The following is a 26681-nucleotide window of genomic DNA, read 5'->3' on the forward strand; positions in this document are numbered from 1 at the left end:
ACTTTTTGACTTTCTTACCACTAAGCAACCAGGATGGTTGCATTTCAATGGGCAACTTGTATCACTGCTAAATCATCTACCCTAGTCACTCAATTAAACAATAAAAGGAAATGGCACATAAAGAAAGTTGCTGTTGATGGGGTCCATAAGAAATAGCTCAGGTGGAGTCTCCACATGTAAAGCAATGGTCATGCAGATGCAGTGGTGTGGTCTGCCGAAGTGACACCTGATCAAAGAGATCATCTCCTACATGGGGTTTTTCTAATGGACATTTGGGCCATCCATGACTGAAGGGCTTTTGTGATCACAGCAGATCAATCAGGCCCTTAAAATAGGGATCTGGGATGGATCCTCAGCATCTCAGCCAGCTCTGTGGGTCAAAGAGGAGACAGACAAGTTGAATCTCTTCTCAAGTAACTGATTTCTGAGCTTGCCTTAATTTCCCTTACATATTACCTAAATAGAGCACAGATCCATCAGGAGACCACAGGCATATAAAGCTCAGGTTTTTTTCTCCAGAGAGGCCTAGAGCTGCCAGAAGGTGAGCAGTGTGATGCTCACAAGGTTTCCAGCAGCCTGAAACATAGCAAGGTCACCCGAGGGATCATAGAATCATAAAAGTTGGAAAAGACTTCTAAGACCATTGAGTCCAACTGGATGAAAGGGAGGGAAGTCAAATAAGGCTTCATTACACTGTTATGTGACAAAGAAGGTTCTAGGAGATAATGAAAATACTGTGGAAAGAAGTGTTGTACAGAGAGAAACACCTTTGATTTGATTATAATAAAAAATTTATTTTGATTCATATCATACTGAAAAATTAAATAAATAAAATGACAAAGAATGATTGAGACTCTCCACCATCAGAGAAAAAAAAGTCATAATGAATTGTGTAGTCAGACGAGAAAACGAAGATAATCTGGTCATGGGAGGAAAAAAGTGCTCAAGATATTTGGCTTTGGTAAAAAGCATAACACACACTCAAGGAGTGCTTCAGAGACTTTGCAGTGGTGGCAAATACAGTCCAAGAGTTTGTTGCTGAATTTTTTCCTTGGTTGTTCTTTTAAACAAAATACACCCAGAAAGTTTCTAGCAGGAACACAGTCTTCAGCAATGGCAGTGGAAATTAATTCTTCCCTCAGCATCATCTGTTAGTATCTCAAAGGCATTTGAAAGAGCAGCAAAATTGTGGAGAAACTGAGACAAAAATCTAGCACCACAGTCAGCTGCCTAAAGAACTCCAGAAAATGTTCCTCTGGAATAGAATGTGATGGCACAGACTATTCTTCATCCTACACCTGGAGACATCCACTCTCTGTTCTCCTCATACTCTGAAAAATGGACATCAGTGATACAGAGTTACTGCTTGCTGTTGGCAAGAAAATTAAATGGGAATTGCAGCTTGTTCCATGATGAAGACACGAAATTTATCCGCAATAGTATGAACCATAAGGTTTTATATGTGCTGTTAGAGGCAGAATATTCAGGGGAAAATAGGAAATTTAATTAGAACAGGAAAAGGAAACTTCCAAAACAACACAGACTAGACTATATCTTGGCTCCTTTTACCATGTTCTTTGATTCTAAACTGCCTCCTGTGATAAAAAAATGTATCAATGGGACATGGGTACTGAACCACGAGTTTTCTTCCAAATCCTTCTGAAAATGACTGAAAGAGCACTGAATGTTTCTGAATTCCTGACATCTTTCCATGAAAAAAAAAAAAGTATTTTGAAGATCCAAAATCCAGCCACAGTGTGAAGATACCACTGGGGTCTTCCATGTAGTCTTTTTCCCTTTAAAGTTGTTTTGCTTGTATTACTGCACCATCTCACCAGAAGCATATTGATTAACATCAATTTAAACAGCAAGAATGCTTAAAGCAAGCAAACAAACATGGCTCAGGTAGAAATGTTTCATTCTTTTACATAGGACACATAGAAGACAGTAAGCCCATCGAATTTGCTGTGCCTATGACATGCAGGTGAGTTCTGCTGGCCACCATGCTGGGAAAGGGCTTCTTGACATAAGGATCATCAACAAGGTTCAACATGAGTGTTTGAAAATCCTGCCATTTCCATATTGCTAAGCTGAGGGGTCACATGTAGAGCAAAGGGAGCTCAATTCCCCACCTGTTCATTTGGCAATCTCAGCTCTTTATACGCCAAGAGTGCACTCATACCCATGCGGGTAAAGCAATTTATGTTGGTGAGTGGCCCAAAATTCCAGCTGACCATGCCATTGTGCCATGTATTGCTGCCTTGGAGGGCACCTCCCTCTTACCAGCTGCCACAGAAAGACAAGGGGATAAATCTTGGGTGAAGCACGTCACTGATTCAAGGGCTTTCACTGAGCTCAAAATACTCATTTGCTTGGACATCCTGCCACAATTGGTGCATGGAAGAGGAGACATTTAGGTGATGATTTCTTTTGCCATAAACCCCAACCACCGTGATACATTAAAAATTAAATATGCCATTTTTAACAAGCCTGATTGGAAGTTCCTTGAAGTCTCTGGCAGACTTCACCAGAGCTGAAACTGGGTGAATAATCCATGAGTCCTGTTTTCATGAAATCAGGAAGAAAACACCACTGTTTTCCACTCTTCACTGTCTGAACTTGGATTCATACTTTGTCTTTGAGGCTTAAATGCATTGATTCCAGCAAAAATCTGTGGATATAAAACCTCTACTGTAACCTCCCTTCTCTCACTGCCTAGAGGTACTGACATTAATATGCTCATTCCTTCAGAAATGCACATAATTTTGAAGTCTGTCTTATGCTGTAAGATCAGCGTCCACAGATTGTGTCTTTGTAGGTGCTGCTACAGAGCAAATGATTCTTATTGTATTACTGGTTGGTGTCCCAACCCATGATATTTTTCCCATTTCAAATAGAGACCTTGTAAAGAGATAACACTTTTTTAAATTTGTAAAAGAATAAGAAGAAAAGTTTCCTTGGGACTTTTGGATATTTTCCCATAAAAAAAAAGTAAAAGCTACCTTTAAAAATTAGTCTTGTTTGTGTTTCCTCAAATGCAACATAGGAGTTGTTATTATTGGTTTTGATTACAAAAGTGTACCAGACAGAAGATAAACTTTGGTTAATTTCTCCCCCTTTTATAAAAAAGTTTAATTTAGGATTTGTCATCTTAAAAAAAATCACATTTGTTGCACAATTATAAAAGGCACATATAAATGACTTAAAGAAGAAAGTCCACTTTCCAACCTTAAACTGATTAAATAAAGAGCATTCCAGAGTATTTTCCACCAAAAAAAAAAAGAAAAAAAAGAAAAAAAGAAGAACAAAAATTGCATATAACCAAACAAGACAAATAAGTGGCTAAAAAGGCCATTTTTTTTCCTGGAGTTTTCAGTACTGTTTTCTCCATTATTATGGCTGTATAGGAAGCAATATTAAATACTACAAGATAAGAAATGTTTTGATTCATATTTTCTAGACACTATCAATGCAGAATGAGGCAATGGTTCAAATATTTACTACTCCAGGCAACTTCATTATGTTTTTCCTTAATACAGCATGGAAACAGAAGTAATAGAGAAAACAGAAGAAACAGTTCAAAAAGAAGATCAACAGCAGAAGTGAATTCATTTCTTTGAGGTAATCCTTACTATGATGTTCACAGCTGCCTTAGTGGGTCTCAGGTCCCAAAAGTCGTTTTCACTCTTCTTCAAGGATCTCCTGCCTTGCTCAAGGAAAGAATGGACTCACAGACAGCAGTTCCTGTGCCCAGGTTTCCTCTGATTGCAACAGGCAGATCTTTCATCAGGAATTCAAGAATCAAGCCGTAGAGCCTAAGCAGAGACTAATTTATTCCCACAACTGATTGATAGCTCCCGGCTGTTCGTGGATAGGAAATCATGTGCAGCATGGAGGCCAGTCCTCGGCCCAGTTCCCTGCAGTGTGAGATGCTCCGATTCCACCACAGGTCCACGCCTTCAAATCTGGCTGGCGCCCAGGTCGTCTTCACTGAGCTTTGTTCTGCTGCATGTTGGAAATTGCAGCCCCCATTCCTCCCCGTGGCCAGGGTCATCTGCCCTTGAAAAATTTAATTTTTTCAATGGAGGCAAGAGTCAAAGTTATATTGAACTCAAAATCCCCGTCATGGACGCCTGTCTTCCGGAATGCCCCACCTGAAGTGTTGTTTTCCCAGTAGTGATGCCAGTGTCCTCTGCTGTCTGCTCCAAAGCCGTACACACTCACCTAGGATGTAAGAGAGAACTAGTGTTATGGATTAGAAAGCAATTGGTCCTCATCTGAAATGTTGAAGAAATTCTCTTAATTCTCAGTCTACTTATAGGCAGCAGCATCTGAGGACATCAGTGGTGTGCCAAGTTCTTCTACTGCATGACATGATGCAACCACAGATTAATGGCCGAAGGCCTCCTCAAGGGATGTTACAGCCTAAGCTATGCTGAGATACCACCATACCTGGATTAAAAGAGAAAAGGAAATTTCTATCCATTAATTCTTGTCTAGCAATATGAAAACCACATTCCTACCCCTTAAGCATGATGTTTGACCTCGAGACACCAGTGGCTTGGGATGGGAATGTCTTTAGCTGATTAGAGCAACAAAGAGTGAAAAAAATTTGGTTTGGTCCTAGCCTTCCAAGTAATTAACCATGTTGACCCTACTTACATGCGTAATTATATGATACTTGTGGTTACTTCAGAGACAGATGGATGTTATGTTCCTTGTTTGTATACACCTACAACCTTTCCTCTCCCAGAGGCTTGTTCATCAATGGTTATGCTTGTCTCCCTTGGTGGTAAAAGTCCAAACATCACAGTTAATTTATGTAAACTAAAAGTGATGATACAGCTGGGCTTGAATGGGTCATGACCACAAAATAAACTTCCTAAACCACCCACACATGGGTCCACCCAAAGGTGGAGCTGGTTTTAAGTCATTTTTGCTAACGTCAGAGCCCTGTTCACTGCCTGCTCACCAGAAAACAGGCTCCACCCAAGCCCCCCCATACTTTCTCCTGGGTACAGTTTCTTCCAGTATTTTTAGTATTTCTACCACCTTTCCAAGGTGCAACACAGTCCTGGGTGACCAAAACTCTTTCATCAGCAGATCAGTATCCAGGGCAGAGATTTTGCCAGCATAGTGATTTTTATCCTCCATACTGACAAGCCCATGGTTGTAGGATTTTGTAGAGTTGATCTGGCCTTACTCTAACTAGCTGAGTCTCCAGTCACCTAGGAGCACTTTACATCAGTCAAACTAGGGAATTTCCTCAAGGAACTGCTGAAGCAGAGGCATTTTCTATAACCTACTGTATAAACCCACAAGCTCGAGTTTAAAAATAGACCAGGGGCAACAGCAATGGCTCTTAGTCCTTTAAGAGCTGGACAAAATATAATTGAGACTTTCACTAGCAAGATGGGCACAGATACCTCCATGTTTAAATGTCTTTTGATACCAGGTGGAATCTCTGTTTATGTTTAATTATATTCTCCTGGAATGCATCTTAAACTCTACCACTTGCTGACATTAAAAAATCCATCAGTCAGTTGAGTGTGTCTGCATGTTACTGAGGAGTTTGTATATGTTTGAATAAGTAAATGGAAGAAGGTGGAGAGGGGAAAACAAAGGCTGAGTCAGTGCCCAGGGGTTGTTCCTGACTCTTCAATGTGAAATGTCCTGATTTTTTATCCACATATCCAAAACACAGTCAGACTTTACCTCATCACATACGTGGAGAGCAAACATCAAAGACAGAAGGCCTGTGGAGGGATATCTCCCATGATGCTCGAGCCAGTTTTCATAGATGTATTTCATAAAAGCTGGATTGTAAACCAGGATCTAGACAAAATTGGAGTGAAAGACTCGTTAGTAAAATACCCTGGGGAAAAAACAATGGTTGCACACTATTCCTTAAGGTCACTGGGAGAGGGGAGTGGGTAAGAAAGGAATAATAGTTATTCCTTGAGGGCAGGTGAAAGGGAAAAATTAAGTTCCATATAAAATGCATTCAGGAACTTTTCTCATGTGCAATTACATATGAATAGTCCTTCCTTGGTCTTGATATCCCACCTGCTTACACTAATGTAAATCCTGGTGATTCCTACTGAAAGCAACAGGTATGAAATGGCACAAGGGAGATGTAAATTAAACATTAGGCTTTCAACTCTCCCTGAGCTCTGGGAGGCTGGAGTTCTGAGCAAGGCAAGCATGAGATGCTGTGACACTTTTCATAGAATTACAGATTAATTTAGGTTGGAAAAGACTCTGAAGATCATCAAGCTCAATTGTAATTTGAGTCGTCTACACAATATGCCAACCTTGGTATCTCTATAGGTACAGATCTAAGGAAACCAAGGATCAGGTTGGAAGGAAGGAAACTAAGGAAGCCTATCAGGTAGTGTCAGCTGCTTTCCCCCTGTTTCCCAAACATGCTATTTTTCTATGCTTTATACTTTTTCTTACGAGACATAAGATACACTCGATTATCTCCTGGGAAATTATGAGGTTATCTCACAGAGATGGAGCACTTAAGACCAGACATGAGCATACAGTAAATCCAAGGAATGGTGGTATTCCTTGGTTTCAGTGCCCTCCCCTGAATGAGGCAAACAGAGGCTTATCCCTCCATGCTGTGCTTTTAATTAGAGTGACAGCATTTCAGTGCTATCTGTTTAGCTGCAGGGCTTTTCCTTTTACAAAGTCAGAAGTTAATTGCTGATATTGCATCCGTGTGTAATAGCCTCTCACAGGATGTTTTGCATTGCATGGTGTGAGAAGAGATACAAGCTTCTCCTCTCCCCATTTGGGAAGCTGTTGTGTATCACCAGCTGCACCCTGGGCTGCTGCTACTCAACAACTCACCCTAGTGAGTTGCAGGGGTTTTGCAGAGGTTATCTTGTTCATCACAACAGTTGGGATGAGCTAAGGGATTATTTAATGCACCCTAGAAGTCCATGCTTTGAAGCACAGGTATATAAACTGATACTAGTTCAGGGTCTCATCTGAAGCCTTTGGCAAAACCTGGTTTTATTTTTATTTTGCTGGAAGCTTTATGGAAGATGTTTTTCCTCTCCCTAAACAGCCTGCCTTGTTTATGTCCTCAAACCATGCAGCTACAACAACAGAAGTCTTTGCAGTGTGGCTTAGGGTCCAACATGGGAATTAGCATCCTGCCTCATGGGAAATCCTACCTCCAGCCTGTCCCTGTACAAAGCAGGGAATACTCCCTGGTCTGTGCTATCCTCCAAAACATGCTCCAAACTTGTTTAATTGGGTACAGGTAGTTATTACAGCTTAGCTGTGGGCTAAGAGCCTACAATCAGGAACTTTCCATTGACTTAGAAACTCATAGTTTTATTTGTTCAGAGTTCACTTAGCTCCTTATTACAAGGAGGAGACCTGGGAATAAGAAACACCCTTACTGTTCAGATAGTAACATGATTTAGAAAAAATCCCTCCAAAATCCCTCCACAGTGCCATTACATCCAAACGACTGCAATGGGTGGCAACAGAGCAACTGCTGTGGAGGACAACGATGCACTTTTAATGTCCCTGAGCAGCACCAGAGGAAGTGATGCAACTTTCAGAACAGTGTTCGTACAATGGCATCATCACAACCTCAGTTATTTAGTGGTTGTTCTATGGCCTATATGGCACACAGGAGCTAAATCTTTAGCTTAGCTGAGCCTTGTAAAGTGTCTGTATTTTGGCTGCAATTTTTTATGAATGTCAAGGGCTTGCTTAGATACTTGCAGTCTCTGAAAGAGGTAAATGACCTACAAGTGAATTAGCAGAACATAAAGCCCAAAGCAGCATCGCTCACCTTTTCTTTTTTGACTTTGATTTTCCGTGGAACTGGAACATATGTGCTGTTAAAAGAAACACAAAAACAGCAGTAAGATAAATAAAAGCCCAACTTATTAATATTTTCAAGTAATTCCAAATAAAGAATATTCTTTATGTACAATAATAAATTCAAATTAATTGAAAGTAGTAAATTCAAGAAGTTGTCGTAAAATGAGGCTGCAGTTAAGTAACACAGCATGAAAAGAACTGAGCTGTCACTGAAGCAAGCTTATAGGAAACCATTACGTTCTTAAATTTTCAAATTAATTATTGACAGTAGGACAACAAAGATTTAGTTAAGAATATACCGTAGAGCCAATACTACGTGGAGCTCGAGACTCCTAATTCTTGAATCGTGATGTTGCAGTCTTTGCACTTTGAGAATGGGAAGGACTTTCCATTTAATTTCATGGTAGAAAAACCTTTTCCCACCAGGGGGAGACCTTTCCCCTCCTAATGTTTGGAGATACCTCACGATTTTCAGAGTCGATGGCAGCAGTTCATCATTTCTGTGGTTATATGCAACTCGGCATTCTCAGTACACAGCCCCTCACCAGCAAGCTACTCCCCTCCTCCCCAGAGTGATGCTGAAGGCTTCCTGCGGTTCCCAGCATAAAAATTCCAAGTTTTGCCTTATGACTGGATTGAAATCACAAGTCATGACTTGAAAACAAAAAAAACTTTTATTCCCCGTGTCTCATGCACAGTGTGTGCTGGCATTGCACAGTTCATCACGAGTGCTGTAAGAAAAATCTCCCTGAGTTCGTTTCAAGTGAAAAAATTCTGGTGAACCGGCCTCGTCATTGAAATATTTCCCAAAATATACTCTGCATAGTTTTTAGATGGATTGTGGTAAGTCACCAAAGCCATTAGTTTAATGTAAATGTTTTCACTTGGTTTTTGGTAACTATAAGGCTCCTGTCATTAATGTGTTATTTTCTTTGAACCGTGGAACATAAACACTTTGAAACCTTAGTCTAAATCTTCCCAAGCCAGTGATGACCTGGCAATGTTCTTGTCTCCTTAGGTACTTCTGGGCATGCCTGACCTGCAATTCCTGCTCTAGGCTGGATGTACTGAGAAAGACGATGGGTGGTTCCAGCCCTCCTGAGAGGTGACACAAGATGCTAATGGGGAAAGGGACACTGATGCAGACTTCTTGATCTGCTCAGAAAAATATGCCCTTGAATCTGCTTCCCATGCCTGACCTTGATTAGCAAATCAGTGGACATAGTCTTGGTGATCCCATGTCCTTTTTGTGGTTATGAAGACAAAAAGGGCTTCTTTCAGAAGAAATACCCAAGTTCTGTTGTCACTTGGCTGCAGAATTTCATAAAATTGCACAGTAAATATTGGTACACTGAAAAGACCAAATGGAGACCTATGCTCTTATGATCATGTAAAACCTGGGCTGCAGGGCAGCCAGGAACTGAGTGATCCAGTAAGTACCACACAGGAGTGAGACAGTGTCCTGTGATGAAGGTGGCTACAGATGGTATAACATATCATTTGGGAAACATCTTCTAGGAGCCACTTTGAAGGGCTCTAGTGAAGAATTGCTGCTATTGTTCCTGGACACCTTGTACAAGACATTTACTGAACCCTTGAAGCAAGAGGAAGATGCGCAGCATCTTAAGGAATATAAAAATAGTCTTTGCCAAACCAAGTGGAGCTTTTTTTGCACTATGCAGAGTCCTAGAAGACTTGCGGAAGGCAAGTTAAGGCAACTAGGCTAAATATTTGGCTGATGAAGGCCTGAAGGTTTCCTATCCCTGAAAAGGCTTTTCTTAGCCTTTTCTGGTATAATGCTTCATCTTAGAGAGACACTTTAAGATGGGACATATATCAGTCAAATGGGATATGGCTCAGAAAATCATTCAGCTATCAATTCAAAGTAATATTAAGACAATCTGCGGTTTAGATTTTGGTTTGAACCGTAAAAATTCTTGGTATATTACTGGGAGCAGAATATGTTTAATTCACAGGTTTTGAGTGTTAGGAAATTATTCTTTCATTTGAATGGGATACAGAAAATTAAACCCTGTGTAAAAGTCTAACCCATACAGGATGTTTATCTTTTTTGACTGTGAGTGTACTTAGATTCTTATTAGCCTAAACTCAGTTGACACTATGCAGCCTGTGCACAAGGCATGATGACCAAGCAGGTCAGAGAAGGGAGGTAAGTACTTCTTTTCTTCTAAATTGCCCATTTTCAGATGTGTTTTATTTTTATTTCATGCCTTCTCCCCTTTAAAAATGTACACTGAATATTTTCCTTATACACAGTATCTGACATAGTGTGTTTAATGTGTGCTCATAGGTTAATTCTGCTAGCCTAAAATTATGTTACATATATTGCTATGATTTGTGTGCTTATGATTCCCTGCTTTTATTATTCTAGAATTATACCAGCTTATTAATTATGCAATTTCCCTCCTGTGAGTATGGAAAAAATAATAAAATACTGATATTTCTTCCATGTGGTTAAATACTCACAAACTAATTTATACCAGGTGCTTAACAAGCCCATGTATACAATCTACTTATAAATATATAATATATCCTATGATTTATTAAGCAAAAATGTTTTCCCTTTCATGTGCTGTGACTGCATTATAGTCAACCAGTTATATCTTCCTAATAGGCTAAGGGTTCACTCAACTTGCAGTGCAGACCTCAGAGCTCAGGAACACAGAGCTTTCTTCTGGGGCAGGGAGAGGCAGTAGATCTGCAAAAGGTGTGCTCAGGTGAATTATAGAACCATAGAATCATAGAATCATTTGAGTTGGAAAGACCTCTAAGATCATTGAGTCAGAAGTTAACTCGGCACTGCCAAATCATCACTAAACCATGTCCTCAAGTGCCACACCTACATGTCTTTTAAATCTCTGCAGGGATGGTGGCTCCACCACTCCCCTGGACATCCTGTTCCAATGCTAGACAGCCCTGTGGTGAAGAAATTGTTCCTAATGTCCAATCGAAAACTCCTCTGGTGCAGCTTGAGGCCATGTCCTCTGGTGTTATCACTTGCTACGTGGGAGAAGAGACTGACCCCCACCTCACCACAAACCTCTTTTCAGGTACTTTCAGAAAGCAATAAGGTCTTCCCTGACCCTCTCTTACTCCAGACTAAACAACTCCTGCTATCCCAGTTGCTCCTGATCAGACTTGTGCTCCAGACCATTCACCACCTCCATTGCCCTTCTCTGGACAGGCTCCAGCACCTCAGTGTCTTTCTTGTAGTGAGCTGTCCAGTTTTCTAAGTGGGCTGATTTTTCCAAGTTACAAGGGTATCCTGAGGATGGATTTTTTTCAAGACAATTTACCACTATATAGATTAAATGTTGGTGGTGAAAAAGGTAAAAGGAAACTAACCCAGATTTGTTACAAGTTAAGAAGATCTTAATAAGAAGTGAAAATAATCTAAAATGCAAATGCAAAGAGATAAAAGAAAAAAAAAGAAGAAATAAAACTTCATTTTTTGTTCCATCAAAAATTTTTCTGTAAAATTGCAAAGTGGGTCTTATGCCCAGTCAACATGCCCAGGACATATTTTTCCAAGCTGTAAATGTTCTGAGACTTTGAAATTGGGAAAAAAAGTTGAAATGTCCTGAAATACTTCTCTCTAGAATTATGTAATCTGATCTACTCTTTTTGTCTGTGTGTAGTAGGGTGCCACCAAGTAATCCCACAAGACTGTGGTTTTACATCCAGCAGATAACCTCACACACAGTACAAATGTCACATACTTCATTCTCTGGATTAGGAAAAGCCAGCTTATGGGAAGGGAGAGAATCTGGTAGTAGGCATCCAGCAGAAACATGCATTTTAATTGCATTTCCAATTCTGGTGCTGCCATATTAAGCAGGACAACCTTTACTTCTGACAGCACTCATAAAGAAGTACTGGAGAATAAATTCCAGTGTGGCACATTATTGACAAGAAGAACACTTGATTTTAAGGCTAAGACATGCAGTGACACACAGAACGTTGTCTCCTCTGCACAGTTCTCAATCACATTCCACCAGGAAAGACAGACCAAACTCCTGACCAACTTGTCCAGGGGAGAATGCTGTGGATGGGGCACAAAGTGCTGTGGTCTGCATCTGCTCCCACTGCCTCAGGTGAGCAACCTGCACACACCTCTCCCTCCTTGTCCTCTTCTGCAAGTGGAATATTGTATGTTGGAGGACCACTTGGCCACTCAGGTGTCCTGGGTGGGATAATGTAAGTGTCTAGGACCACTACTAAATTAATAACCCACCAAACACTTGATTCTGCAGATGGCTTTCTGATGGGTACATGCTGGCTGCACTCACTGTACTCCCAAGGGACCAGAGACAAGGAAGGATGAGCAGAAACCCAAAATGAGGCACTGAACCCCAAAGCTCAGGAGGCTTCTGATCAAACTGGCTGCCTCCAGCAGCAAAAACTCTCCTTTTCAGATCTCTCAGAACACTGTGTGGGGTTGTGAAGAAATGGGTCTGGATCTTTGCCTCAATGACTGCACCATAACATTAAGCTTTTCCTAGAAAGTAAGTGTTCAGGGCTGAACTCTGATTTGAGAGGGCTGTAAAGCACTCCTAGGCCTTATCAGAAGCAGGGATTTGTCCCATGTAAGCTATGATCTCCTACAGCAACATGAAGTATGGAGCTCCCACCCTCTGTTCCTGCCCCTACTCACAAGTTGATGGTGCCTGTGGTGAGAGCGGTGACAACCCAGCGCAGGTCCAGGGTTTTAAAGGGGATCAGGATCATGCTCACATTTGCTCCCAGCTCTTTGTAGCTCTCAGGATAAACAAAGTGGTGAGTGGTCTTGCTCCCAACATCTGATTCGTAGCCAGCAGTGGGGGCACGGTTCATTCTGCAGCCAAAAAGTAAAAAGTGAGAAAGTGAAGAAGCAGAAGAGGAATTAGGTAGGTACAAACACATGTGAAAGTCATTTTCTTGAGGGGCAGGAACATGCTCCTATGGCTCTTCGCACAGCCTTGACTGGATTTTCGGGTCCTCAAGCAAGCTGCAATGATCATCACCCACATGGATAAACAGTAAATGAAAGCTCAGTTTTGGTGTGGAATTTCTTGATTGAATAGGAATGTCTACCAAGAAGGTATATCTCTGAGCATATTCCTGATTTCCCTTTACAGTCAGAAGAGAGCTGATTAAAAGAGTGGTGAGTCCAAGAGGACATATCTCATTTCATTCTAAAGCTGCATCCTCCAGTTGGTGAGAAAAACATTGCCCTGAAGTACATCAGCTTGACTTCTTGCAGTTTCTTTCCCTCCAACTCTACAGATGTATTTGAACGTCTAGGATCAAGGTAATAAACTATGTTATGTGTGATGAGGAGCAGCCAATATTCCTTATGGTTATCCCATGAAAAGACATCAAAGCCACAGTGACAAATACAGGACCTGCTGCTGACCCTTCATGTACTCAAATCTTACTTTGTAGCATTTCCTCCAACATTGATACACCCACTCAGGGTGACTGTCCACACACGTGAGCTGCTTAGGTAACCCTGGGGTCATGGAGATCTGCCCAGGGCCACCAGGGCTCAGTCAAGACATGTTGGCCAAACAGGGCTACCCCACCTTGTGTCGTGTGTATCAGGAAACAGGGAGTTTTTGAACTCAGGGGGTTTCGGAACTGCAGAAATGCCTTTATGCTTGTGTTCACTTCTGAAAGCAAATCTGGGAACACATCAACAATACTTTCCCCTGATGCTTTAGCTCCTTGGTGGTAGAGATTTGCATATTTCTGTGCTGCAGCAAAGTGCAGATCAAAGATCCCCAAAGCAACTTGCACAAATCCATGGTGCTGTGAAACACCATGGAGAAACCCTTCAGCTGTCTCTGAGCGCAATGGGGTTTTACTGCAGTGACATTAGCTCAGCTCCTGGCAGAAGCACAAGGAGGACAAGGAAGGATGTAGCTGATGAGGTGATGAGGAGCATCATATGTTGCCAGATAATATGCTGCCCTTGCTGCTGATAACAGGGGAGGCAAAATCTGTTTATCAAGTCTATGCCAGGCTGTGTTATTGCAGTGCTCTCCCAGGTGAATTACTTAAGTTTCTTCTAACTCCCTATGAGGGAGTTATTAGCGTAGGCAGAATAGCCTGGCAGCCTATGTGGACTTCTTATTGAGTTCCTTGTTGTTGGTTTCCCTGCCAGCGACCCTTATCAGTGTAAAAATACCAGTAAAGCTTGAGACTTTCTATGTTTTATCTTGAGATTAGTCAGTTGAAGGTATAAAATATGGGGTTTGTTTCCATCAAGATGAAGACAATGGTGACATCTTAGTCATCTTGCAACCTTGCAACCTGCTCTCAGGTCTATGTACCTTTCCTACCATCCAGTGGTGGGGCTGCCTGTGTCACATGGCAGAAGGCAGTGTTCACACCCAGTCTCAGCAGGAAGGACTGAGAAGGAACTTCCTTTCTGTCATGAAAGTAGATAGTTACACAAATAAAAGTGGGCTGGAACATGCTGTAGGGAAAGGTGTCCCCTCAGACTCCCTGGCTCTTCCTTACACTTGGCTGTATTGCCAGAGCACGTGGAAGTGAGTATCAGGTCACCAGAGATTTTGTGTTTGACGCACAGAGGGGTCACCCTCTCTGCACAAGTTCCCATGGTGAATCCTAAAACCTTGCGCAATCATTTCAGATCTGGCTTAAGATTGCTGAAATATAAATCCGAGACTGGAAGGTTCAATTTCAAGTCACAGAGAGTTCCGCCCTTGCCAGGGATGCATGGCTGTGGGATGGGCAAGGACTCAGAGCAGAAACATGCACCTCAGTGTGTTACTCTTTAGTTATTACTTTAAGTCAAGCAAAACCTTTTCTGTATCAATCTGGAAACATAGGCCAGGCAGTATAAGAAAGTCCACGCAGGAATGAGACTGTCTCCATAGGGACGGACACAGAGTTTGGCATAAATGCACCACAGCTTCCCACATTGGCAGCTGCCCCACATTTGCAACCTGTAGGACTAATGTTGAGGGCTCTCCCTTTCCCTTTGTGGATCTAAAGACCAGGCTGGCTGCCTCTGCCTTTGGGGAGGTACTTTTGGCAGGGAGTAAGATACACAACTGAAGTGATTTGTTGTGAACATTTAGATGTCATCTGAAGACTCTACGGCATGTCTGAGTCACGCTGGAAGCCAAGGTGGCTTAACAGTTCAAATAGTGCTTATCTTTTGTTGATTTACTCTTGGTTTCAGTGCACAGCTTCCTACTAAGTGTTTTTTTGTTTCTGAGAGTATAATCCCACTTGTGGTATTTTCAATCCCTCCCTTCCTGCCCTTTATTTCTCCCCAAATTGTACTGTACTGGCAGGTGTGGTGTGAAAGGCAGATGATATGTTGGAGATTAACTTAGTCATGTCCAGGAATCTTGGCTGCCATCTGGATGATTAGCTCTGCTTACCTAGTTCCCATCTGCATCTCAGTGGGACAAAGTAGCTGACTTCATTGCCTCAAAAGGGAAAGGCGATGTGATCCTTTAAAAAGTACCTGCAGCCAAACAGTTGCCTCCTGTCCACTGAAAAGCGACTTTGGCTTCCCCACCCCACTATTGCTTGAGAATGAACCAGTGCAAGAAAGTAAAATCTGATACAGTCAGTTAAATGTCTAAAGGATCATTTGTGAGTAATAGCTGCAGAAGTAGTTTTTATTCAAAACTGACAATTTCTCTTTCATCTCTGTTTTTTAACATGGATGAGTATGGATCATGCAGAACAAGCTACAGTATCAACACCTACTAACATTTTTTTTCCAAGCTAAAACATAATTTATATCCCTGGAACTTAGATTTGATTTTAGCACCAGATTTCATTAGATAGCCCCTGAAATCTTGTTTGCTCACTTGTCACCCAAAATGCCAGTGAATTTTAGACAAAAAAGGGATCTGGAGCTGAGGTGGTTTTTACTCACCTGAGCACAAAGTCATGGGAGTCAATATCTCGGCCATACTGCGACTGCCGGAGGTTCCCAGAGTTGCCCACGACAGCGCATCGTCTGCACGTGTAAGTACCTCTCTCCTGCAGGGGATCCCCGTCCCCAGGAATGACCCCAAACAATTCTGTGAGAGTAGCGTTCAAATTCCTCGGAGCTTTCTCTGCTTGCAGTTTCTGTTAGGGAGAAAAATCATTTCAGGTTATCAATACAGGCAGCTTTCCTGTGAGCTAGACATAGCTTCAAACGCCTCTTCAAAGATCATTCTTGGGTCCTCCTGCAGACACTGCTTTCTGCAGCACAGGGCTCGAGGTTGGGATCCAAATGTGAAAAAAATAAAGTAAAAACTGTTTCCCATTAACTTTTTTAACGTGACTCCCCTTTTCTCCTCCATCTCCTCAGACTCCCACACCTCCTTAGACTCTGTCTAGCCATGAAGGAACAGATCACGCATTCTCCCCAAGGCTGGCCTTAGCAGAATAAATGTTCCTCTGGTGTCTATAAGCCTACACTCACCCTGGGCCAGGTATCTTCTGGTAGAACATGTATAATGTCTTTTAGCTCTTCTAAAAAGGACAGAAAAGTCTCAGGGAACCTGATGGAACACAGAAATGGCTTATATCCCTTCCACATATTTTGGCATATGCCAGAAGTGGGAGAAGGAGATGGGAAGTGAAATGTGGAGGAGCTAGCTGTTTGTGCAATAGAAAACTACAGTAGAGTTAGCCCTGAGGGCTGGGGATGCAAAATCATCTAAAAAAAATCTCCAGGATGAGAAAAACCACCCGGACCTTGGTCATTGTGTCTGTTGCCATGGAGGGAAATTGTTTTGTAGCAGCTCTATGGTGCATGGTGGAAACAATGGCTGGATTGGGAAGGTACAGGCAAGGTGTAGGGTGGGTGATGGTCAGACACTCCCTTTCTGGGGCTCAGCTCTCTGAGTTCTACTAAAAAGTTTGAGAGTGCTGGCAGGCTCACAGACACCATTGCCCACCCTTGTGGTTTTACTTGCTTGCAAGCTCACAAAGGGAGAATGGCTCCAGCACAAAATGGGCCAAAAAGGCTCTGTCTTGCTCTGCCAGCCCAGGGTGAGGAAAGACAGGGAGGGAGAGAAGAGAAACACCTTTTCCCACGACTCCCAGGAATGGCCTGGGGGAATTTGGCTTTAGTTTCCAATGTGTTTCCCTTGGCTGCACCAGGAACTGTTAATTTGTCCTGTATCTCCCTCTCTCACACAAACAGATGTAGCACTGTAATTTTTGTTTAAATTCCGTGCTGTCTCCTTGCAGAATGTTATTTGCACTGAAATGAACAACAGGTCTGTGGAGTTCAGAGCTACAAGACAATGTTAAGACCAAGACCTTGAAACAAAGAGGACAAAGACATTTTGCATACATAGACTTAATCTTCTGACTAATCCTTCCTAGTCTATATACTTGCCTATGGACTGCAGAAGGTGATTAGGATGCAAGGTAATTAGGATGCGCAAACAAATACTACATTAATGACCACATATGTCACTGTTCAGTGGATGGCTCAATTATTTAAGTGAAAAAGGTTGTCTTCCAAATTCCTGTGTGAGGATAAAAACACATGGCCACATAGCTAAACTCTTGTGTATTCTTTGTGAATCCAATCTAACCCGATATTACTCTGAATATGTGAAAAACAATGTTAGAAAGCCTGCAGCCTTCAAAATAATTGGAGACTTCATAGATGGCATAGAGTGTAGTAGCAGGTGTATAATGTAGTAAAATCTGACCTTTTTTAAAAAAGGAACTTATTTTGAGTTATTTGAATACACATTTGCACACACCCATGTATACTCTCTATAGAGGTGAGCTGATTTTAACTGTATTTAAGAAATGAAAGGCAAAACCACCAAAATCTTATTATTGAACTGATTTTGCCTGAGAAAATTCAGATGTGGAAGGTAATTTTGAAAAAATTCTAAAATTCTACCTGGGCTCCCTTTTTAGGTCAAATCGCCTTTTCATCCAGAATGATAGAATCATAAAAGGAAAGGACCTGGAGTATTGATGCAATTTTGATGCATTAAAATGGTAAGAAACATCCTGGATAGACACCTGCATTTGCACAGCACAGGCATCTGCCTTTCTGTTATGCTGCTGTCAGTGTAGAGAAACTACTGCAAACAAGTTGAAACATGGGCACCAACATCAGCCTGAAAGCAGAATACCATCATCCTACAATCCCTCAGTTGTGCACAACTCCAACAGGAAAGACTATTATAAATGTTAGAAATCCTCTCAGTGACCTCAAGTAGGATGATGACCTTATTGCACTGTGATCTGGACATTCATACAATGAGACATTTGTCCTTAACTCATTTCAAGTCCTCTGCTTAAATTTCCTCAATGATCATCTGATTGAACTTTACTTTTCAGGCCTAATCTTCAATTAACACTAGTCAGTCTTTGATTTTTCAACAAAACAGAGAAGAGTAGGGAACAAAGATGGTTAACTCCAAAGCATATCTAACTTCTAAAAGTTCAGATCTAATGCACAGCCAATGTCTTATTGCACAATATTTGCTTGGCTTATTGAAAAAGACCATTTTAATAGCATTACAATTACAAGCCGATTATAGTTCATTTTCCCACACCAAATTTTTGTCCTATTTCTTTTTTGAGTAATGTAATTATTTTTTTTAACAAAGTCTGACCTTTCCCATAAATCAACAGAAGCATTGGGTGAAAGTCTGTCCACGCTGTGCAAGGCAGGGCCATAGCAGTGCCATGTGGCATTGCTGGGACAACATCCTCTCTCCCAGTTCTGTAGATGTGTGACAGGGATATGTGTATGGATATAGCTGCTACAAGTGGTCTTATATACACTGAAATACCTGAGCCTTGTGTCCTGAGTGAAGTGGCTGCTTTTCTCAGAAGTCTGTGCAAGCAATACCTGTGTCCAAAGAAGCAGTTTAACCTCTTGCCCAAGATCACAAAGCATCTTAATCCACCTTCTGTCCATATATAAAATATTAATGGATCACTTAACTCTCCAGCTTCCCTGCATAAAACACTTAACTCTCCAGCTTCCCTGCATAAAATATTTGTCTGGTACTGGAGAATTAACTCTTCACCCTCGATTGTTAAAAACTGTAATCGGGAGTTCAGATTGAAAAGTTTCCTAATCATCTTCACAGGGAAGATGTTATCTAAGATGTTATCCAGCCTTAGAAACTCCCCATTTCACATACAGAAATTTACTAGCTGGATTTACAGCTTCTTATTTTAAAAAAATCAAGCAAGGAAAAAAAAGAAAAGCAAGAAAAAGAACCCTCAAAGTTTATGCACTTTCTTTCTTTCCAAGGAAGTGCTTATTCCTTCTCTCATCACTGTGCACGCACCTTCACTAAGGATGACAAGGGATTTGCTGCTTTTATAAACTGCTCAGAAGGCTTTACTGAGCTCTCTGGTACCATCACATTGACAGCTAGTGCAAGAAGCAATACCCAAAAACTTGACTAAGGGGTTGCAAAGGGGGAGTGTAAATTCAGCCAAGGCTGTTCAGAGCTAATAGCTTGGAGTGGTGATGATACAGCTACAGTCACAGAACCATAGAATAATAGAATGGGTTGAGTTGGAAGGGACCTTAAAGATCATCTGGTTACAACCCCCCTGCCATGGGCAGAGATAGGTCCCACTAGATCAGGTTGCTCCAAGCCCCATCCAACCTGGCCTTGAACACTACCAGAGATGGGGCATCCACTTCTCTGGGTAACCTGGGCCAGTGCCTCACCACCCTCAAAGGAAAGAATTTCTTCCTAATAACTAATCTTAAACCTACCCTCTTCCAGGTTAAAGCCATTACCCCTTGTCCTATCACTACATGCCCTTGTGAAAAGTCCCTCTTGTAGCTCTTGTAGCTCTTGAAAAGGCTCTCTTGTAGCCCCCTTTAGGTATTGAAAGGCTGCAATAAGACCTCTCTGGAGTCTTTTCTTTTCCAGGTTCAATAACCCCAACACTCTCAATCTGTCTTTACAGGAAAGGTATTCCAGCCTCTGAGTATCTTCCCAGTCTCCTCTGGACTTGGTCTAAGAGATCCGCATCCTTCTTATCTTGAGGCCTCAAAGGAGTCAGGAGAACCTCAAAGGAAAGCTGTCCTGGTGCCTCTGCACCCTGCACAAACGGTCAAGTTTGGCAGTGTATTAAATACAACATCAAAATCATAAATTATCAGCAGGTAGAATAGATTAACCTGTAATCATTGGTGTGATGTGGATGCAGGTAGAACATGGATCAAGGCAGACAGGTATAGGTGTGGGTCTGGCAGCAGTCAGCACCGATGAAGCATCACTGCCAGCACACAGCCAGGCAGCTGGGGGAAGCTGGTGTAGCAGTACTGGGGTTTGTGGCTTTTCTAATTTTTTTTAACTGCTTTTAAAAGTTTAAGAGGGAATAAAGTCCCATGAGAAACTCTTTTGCACAAGCTACTAATTGCCTTGCTGCAGCAGTTTGGAGGTATTAACACTCATGCAACACTGTAAGACATTATACATTATACGAAGATTAATCCTAGCAACTCTGGTGGGGCAAACCCAGGTAATCTCCATTTTGCAGACTGAAGGAGAGGTTAAAAGGAAACCATCAATTTTTAAAATTCCCCCTTGGTTTGGAAAATATGGCATTATTATTGTCCTGTAATTCTTATGCATCAAAGAGTTGGAAGGGGAAGAATATAGATACTTTCAAGAGTCTGGACTTTGTTTAATGATTTGTGTCATCAAAAACTTTACACTCTCAAATATGAAAGTATATGTGCATGTATTATGTAAATAGCACACATATGCCAAATTTTGCATATGCCAAATTGTGTGATTTCTGACTGCCATGGCTGATATGAGTCACCTCTACGCCACTCTACGGTGTCAAGACAATGCCTGTGCAAGCTCTGTGTGCCCTTGTTTCTGGCTTCAGGGTGTTTGCAGCTCAGGAGAGTGCATCACAGTGCTTGGAGAGACCTGTGAGCTTGGACCACCTTCGCATCCATCTGTCCTCACCATAGGAGGAGCAGCTCCAGCCCAGCTGGACTTGTGTGGTGGCTGCCAGTGGGTGTAAGAGGTAGTCCAAGGTCAGGTTCTTCCAGTATGCCCAAATCTGATCTAAATGTCATGCTTCCAAGCAAGCAGTGCAACAGCAGGAGGGACTGGCACGTGGCAGGTACTGGGAGCAGAGCCTGGGACCTGGCCTGGATTCGGTACCACCTTCTGCAGAGATCTGGTAGCTTCCTTCAGTGCGCTGAACCCTTCAAAGTGTCACCGAGAGCGTCCCAGTTTTGAAGAAAACTTCTGGTGATCAAAGCACTTAGGCACATTTTCTACAAAGAGCATTCAAAATGCATGACACAGGTGCCAAGTAGCTTTGCTGCTGTCTTAAAAATAAGTGCAGCTTCCACAACTTCCCCAGGGCACATGTTGGGGATGCCCTTTTGTTCACTAGCTGGTTAGCAAATTTTTAAGCCATATATTACATTTTTTCCTACAAACATAATGATTTAAAACTAATATTTTCTTTTAGATACACCAATAACATGGCCTCAAGAGCTGAGCAATCTTCCAAAAAAAAGAAGGCAAAACTCTCAAATATCATAAGACTCAAGATAAAAATTGCTATAACACGATAGTTTATGAACAATGTACTACAGATAAGATTGCCAGGAAACTCTGAGCCTGAATTTGCTAATCACACCTTTAATCCATCAACCTCAACACGTTTATTTTGAATTTAGAACAGCATGTTCTGATCTCATATTTTTAATACTTTATGACCACTAAGAACAATGCATCCTCCCCTGAAAACAAAACAAGAAAACTAAAAATAAATGCTGTGCTGTGTTACAGCATGTAATTCTTGATATGTTGCCTTATATATGGGTTACTAAGTTTAGTGAGAACATCCACAGCATTTGTGTCATAGTAAAACAATGGAAAACTTGCAGGTGAACCAGCTCAGGGTGGTGGGAAAGAAAATATAAACAGAAAGGAATGTATCACGTAACACCAGGTGCCACCTTCCAAAACACTGAGACTCTCACAGTCCCTGAGAATAAGATGAGGGAAAGCAGCGAAGAGAGAGAGGAGGTGAGAGACAGGAAGGGAGGGAAAGAAGGGAAGGAGGAAGGGAGGAAGGAAGAGAGGAAGGAAGGAAGGAGGGAAGTTCTAACAAAATGGTTACAGCCTGGAGTGTTATTAAGGCCCAGATCCTCCCCCAGAGCTGAGGACTCGAATTCAACTTTAAGTCACAAAGAGCACAGAGCAACTGCAGTGGTGTATCCAGGAGGAGAATTTTGGCCATTATTTGCTATCAGACAAAAGTAATGAAGACAGAGTTTATCAGCTGTGTACATTTAAGCAAATGAAAAGCAATGAGCAGTTCTGACAACATCCCTCTTGTTTCCGTGAACACAGAAACAGCCAGGTACATTTTCAGGTGCTTCTCCAGAGCAGCAGTGCCCCGTGCAGCAGGATGAGCCGCTGCAGGAATGGTGGCACTGAGCTTCTCTTCCCTGCTCCTTCCCACCTTCACAGGCGGTAGCACTAAATCCAGTATGGACAAACAACTTTATTCAGAGCAGGCAGAAATATTTCCTTCCAAAAGGCCACATTCTACCAAGACGAAAGAGTTTGAACCATATATTCTCCAAATATACCATGAAGCAGCCTGGCAGCCATGTGAAGAGCTGTAAGCAAGTGAAACCACCCAATTCTTCAGCCCCAAATGCCACTTTGTCTCCAGTATTGGTCATTAGTCTCTGAAATCGGTCCTCACTGTCCTAATAGTGGAGGGATACTAATGCTGCAGGACCATTCAGATGAATAACACTCACATGTACAGCAACAAAGCTAAAGGGGGAGGGAGGGCAGACCGAGCTTGGTAGACGGGCAGTTCTCCAGCAAGGGCTCTGCCTGCATTTAGTCCAAACACACCCCATGACAGGAAAGTCACAGCCATGTAATTAATAACTCCAGTGCAGTCACCATCACCTCAGAGTCTCAGTTACAGCACAAGGAAATTACCACACTGTCTGAAGGCAGTTCCTGAGAGTGAACACAGTCATTTCTCTCCTGAATAGAAGTTTGAGCGGTCTCAGGTCTCCTCATGCCTCATCTTTATGTACAAATATAGTAAAAAGTGACAAATTACTCTGTTGGCAAAGCCCACAAGACTAAAACATGGCCATGAGCAATGTTTTTTTAAAGACTGGCTGAAATCTCAGAATCACTTTGAAGATGAACCTAAAAATGAACAGTGAAAAGGGAGTGCCGTCAGGATGCACCTGGGAGTTATTTACTGCAGAAATGACACTGACTGTCTTGAAAAAGCTTAACCAAAGCAACACGTACATTATAAATCAGTAGCAATGAGAAGGTGAGGCCACATCGTGTCTGGGTTTACCCAAGACCATCTTTCGGAGGACTCAGGGCACTTCCTCCATTTATCATGGGTTAGGGCAAAGATTTCCAGTAAGTTACTGACTTCCAATACACAATGCAGTTTTGGGGGACACGAAAAAATTTCACACATCATGGTTGAAGATACAAAATGTCTAGAAATATTAAAAGATTTATTTTTACCATTAGAAAAAAAAGAATGCTTTGATTTTGTATTCTGAAGTGGTATATTCCCTTTGAACTTGATTTGAATTAAAAAAAAAGAAAGAAAACACTAAAATAGGGTTAGACAGCTCTGAAAATTAATGAACAGTTTTTATTTGGGGCAGAGGAGGGAAGACTTTTGACTGTTCTGAAAGTCACTTTTTTTTTCATTTTGCTGAAAAAGAAACAGTTTGCTGAAAAATAATCTGTTTCAGGTTAAGCTGAATTTTTAATGCACTGGTGAGGCCATATCTCGATTACTGTGTCCCATTCTGGGCCTCTCATTTCAAGAAGGACACTGAGGCACTGGAGTGAGTCCAAAGAAGGGCAATGAAGTTGGTGAAGGATCTGGAACACAACTCCAGTGAGGAGTGACTGAGAGTACTGGGGTTGTTTAGCCTGAAGAAGAAGAGGCTCAGGGGTGACCTTATCATTCTCCTCAACTGTCTGGAAGGAGGTTGTAGCCAGGTGGGGGTTGGTCTCTTCTCCCAGGCAACTAGGGACAGGATAAGAGGACATAGTCTAAAACTACACCGAGAAGGCTTAGGTTGGACATTAGGAGGACTTTCTTCACAGAAAGGGTGATTAGATATTGGAATGGGCTGCCTAGGGAGCTGATGGAGTCACTGTCCTTGGAGGTGTTTAAGGAAAGCCTGGACATGGCATCATGCCATGGTCTAGTTAACAAGGTGGTGTTCTGTCATAGGTTGGACTCAATTATCTCAAAGGTCTTTTCCAACCTAATTGATTCTGTGATTCTGTGAATTCAGATAATGGCTTTTTTTCTTTTTCCTCTCAGTTTCACTACAAGAAGGAGAATCACAAATTTTGAGTGTCCCAAGTTTTTCTTCAATTTTTTTTTTTTTTAAGAGAGAATGCATTTAAACCTCTTGTTTAAATCAGTGAGCTTTCAACGCAGAATGCAGCATGGCTTTGCTTGGGGTGCTGTGCAAGCGATCTACTAAGCCCAATTTGGGGTATGCCCCCTCCTCTGAAAACTGCCGGTTGTTAGATCAGCTCAGCTCCCTGATAAAATCTCAAGCCAGGGCAAGGGGAACTAGGACCTGAGCTTGCCATGTTCCCTTCTCACAACTTCATCAGAGCCCAGCTAGGAAACATGGGGACCACACAAAAGTGTCTGGAGGCTGCAAGAAAAAACACAAGCAATGGGAAATCAGAGTCATGGCCAAGGAGCAGGTGATAGGATACAGCACCTGGAGTACATGAGACTCATAGCAAAAACAATGGTTTCATCAAAAAACAATCATATCATTCATACAACAATTAAAAATGTCAGAGTTCAGTGGCATTTCTTTTTCACCAGTAAATGCAACAGCCAGAGGAGTGAGAAGTGATAAATCCAATACAGCCTCATTCCCACAGCACTTGACATCCCCTCCAAAATCTAAATGTCCCCACCACAATAGTGAGTGCCTATCAGAAAGGACCCCTCAGGGTGCCATAGAAGGGCTGAAAGCCCTGGATTCAATAACAAGGATTATGATTGCCACAAGACACCAAGTTGGAGGCTGTTGTGTGTTCAAAGAAAGGTGCAGGGGACTATTTTTCCCTAAGAGGAGGAAAACAAGTGCAATAAAACTGTGATTTCACTGGGGTCGCTGCAGCCAGAACTCGTGCTCTAGCAGCTCAGCAGTGCAGGCCACGAGCAGATCATTCAATAGAGGTCTTGTTTCAAGAGAATATAAAAAGGGCTTTTACGGGGAAAACATCAGGATGGACCTTTTTCCCTTCTGTGCTTTTTGAACAAGGTATCCACTAGCTTTCATGGTACTTGGATCAGGCTCCAAGGGTGGTTGGACCACCCTGCTCAAGGATATTCTGGGACTGCTCCTTCCCAGCAACCCACAGCCACCCATGCGCTTTCCAGGCTTGTTTTACATCATCAGCCATAATGGCCAATGTTTTCATACACATACAATTAATCATTTTTCATTTAATCCTTCTAATTATTTACACATCTTATGTGAGGGAGAGCCCCAGGAGAATTACACACTTCACAATGAGTTTGCTTTGCTACCTCGGCGGATGGCAGAAAGCCCATCTGACGCAAAACCAGCCAGCTTACGAAGTCTGGTCTTTCAAAGAGAAGGGAGAAAATGGCAATATTGACATTTGAAAATTCTGGGTTTACCACCTAACTCTGTCGGGGACTTTTCTAGCTTGGAGCAAGTGAATGTGCACTACAAGCCCCTCTGAGCTAAACAGCGGCACAAACACCCAATTCCTCCCACCTCTGCCTTCCTTGTCAGCTGAGACAGCAAATGCTTTTGGCAGAAACCATCTCTTGCTCTCTGCTCAGCATCACTTGAAGCCTGAAACCGTGACTGTCACTCAAACTCTGGGCTGTATCCACAAGTCACACTTACCAGCCACCACCTGTAGCTGTCTTCTGGGATCAAGGCATTTTGTGAGGTCAAGAAAGGTTGCATAGTTGAATTAAATCTCTGATCGAACCAGAGGGAATGTCCCATCTCCGAAATGCATGTGTGACAGCTGCAAGGTCTCCTGGGGTACTTGAAGAGTTTTTGTACTTGCTCTGAAAACTGCATGACGAGATGCCTGGGATCCCAGGTGGTCGTGGTCACTTGGTGTGTGTAGTTCAGCAGAAACGATGTTACTGTGATGAGCAAAAAGGCGAACGTAAACATTTTCACATTTCTTCTCCTTACAACCATCTTTCCCACTCAGGTTCTGCCACCACTGCTGATCAAGTACAATGTAGGGTCCAGTGTAAGGCAAAAAGGAAAAGGTGCAGCAGGCACCGGTCAGTTACCACCCTGGGCTTAGGCTGAACAGACTGACTCCAATGCCTTCATCCATAAGGGAAGAAGCTTCATCTTTCCCAAACGGGCTTAAAAAAGGCAAAGTTGAGTATTTCCTTTCACCTTCTCAGAGTGCTTCCAAGTTCCTTCCACCTCTCTGTGTCCTGCTGCTACCTTCTCCTCATGAGAGTTTAATGGACACAGACCCTTGTCTTTCTGTGTACCAGAATATTTAAAGGAGAGCAGTATCAGCATTAAAATGCCATACATTAAAACAAGCAAATTGTAGAAAGAAGAGGGTGGTTATTCTTTTTCTTGGAAGTTAGTTCTTGAGGGATTGGATCATTTGGGGATGTACATTCCATCAGAGAGACACGCTTTGATGTCCATTTAAGCCATGGAGACCAGTTTGCAACCTAGAGACAAACAAAAAAAAATGAAAGAAAAATAATTTTCAGAATTTTTTTTGCATTCCTCCTAA

The 26681-nt window shown here is 42.1% G+C and overlaps 1 protein-coding gene across 1 annotated transcript; it reads right to left on the reverse strand.

Annotated features, from left to right (window-relative positions):
* Window positions 1-813: 813 nt before the first annotated feature.
* On the reverse strand, window positions 814-26457 carry ST3GAL1 (ST3 beta-galactoside alpha-2,3-sialyltransferase 1). Its single transcript, XM_027684503.1, has 6 exons — window positions 25805-26457; window positions 15776-15972; window positions 12527-12706; window positions 7820-7865; window positions 5716-5835; window positions 814-4224 (listed from the first exon to the last, which is right to left on the reverse strand). Exons 1-6 carry the CDS (start codon window positions 26111-26113, stop codon window positions 4051-4053), a joined length of 1026 nt encoding a protein of 341 aa, XP_027540304.1. The 5' UTR covers window positions 26114-26457; the 3' UTR covers window positions 814-4050.
* Between the last annotated feature and the right edge of the window lie 224 nt (window positions 26458-26681).

The sequence above is a fragment of the Neopelma chrysocephalum genome, unplaced genomic scaffold (assembly GCF_003984885.1).
Source record: "Neopelma chrysocephalum unplaced genomic scaffold, ASM398488v2 Primary Assembly neopelma1_66, whole genome shotgun sequence".
Taxonomy (NCBI): Eukaryota; Metazoa; Chordata; class Aves; order Passeriformes; family Pipridae; genus Neopelma; species Neopelma chrysocephalum.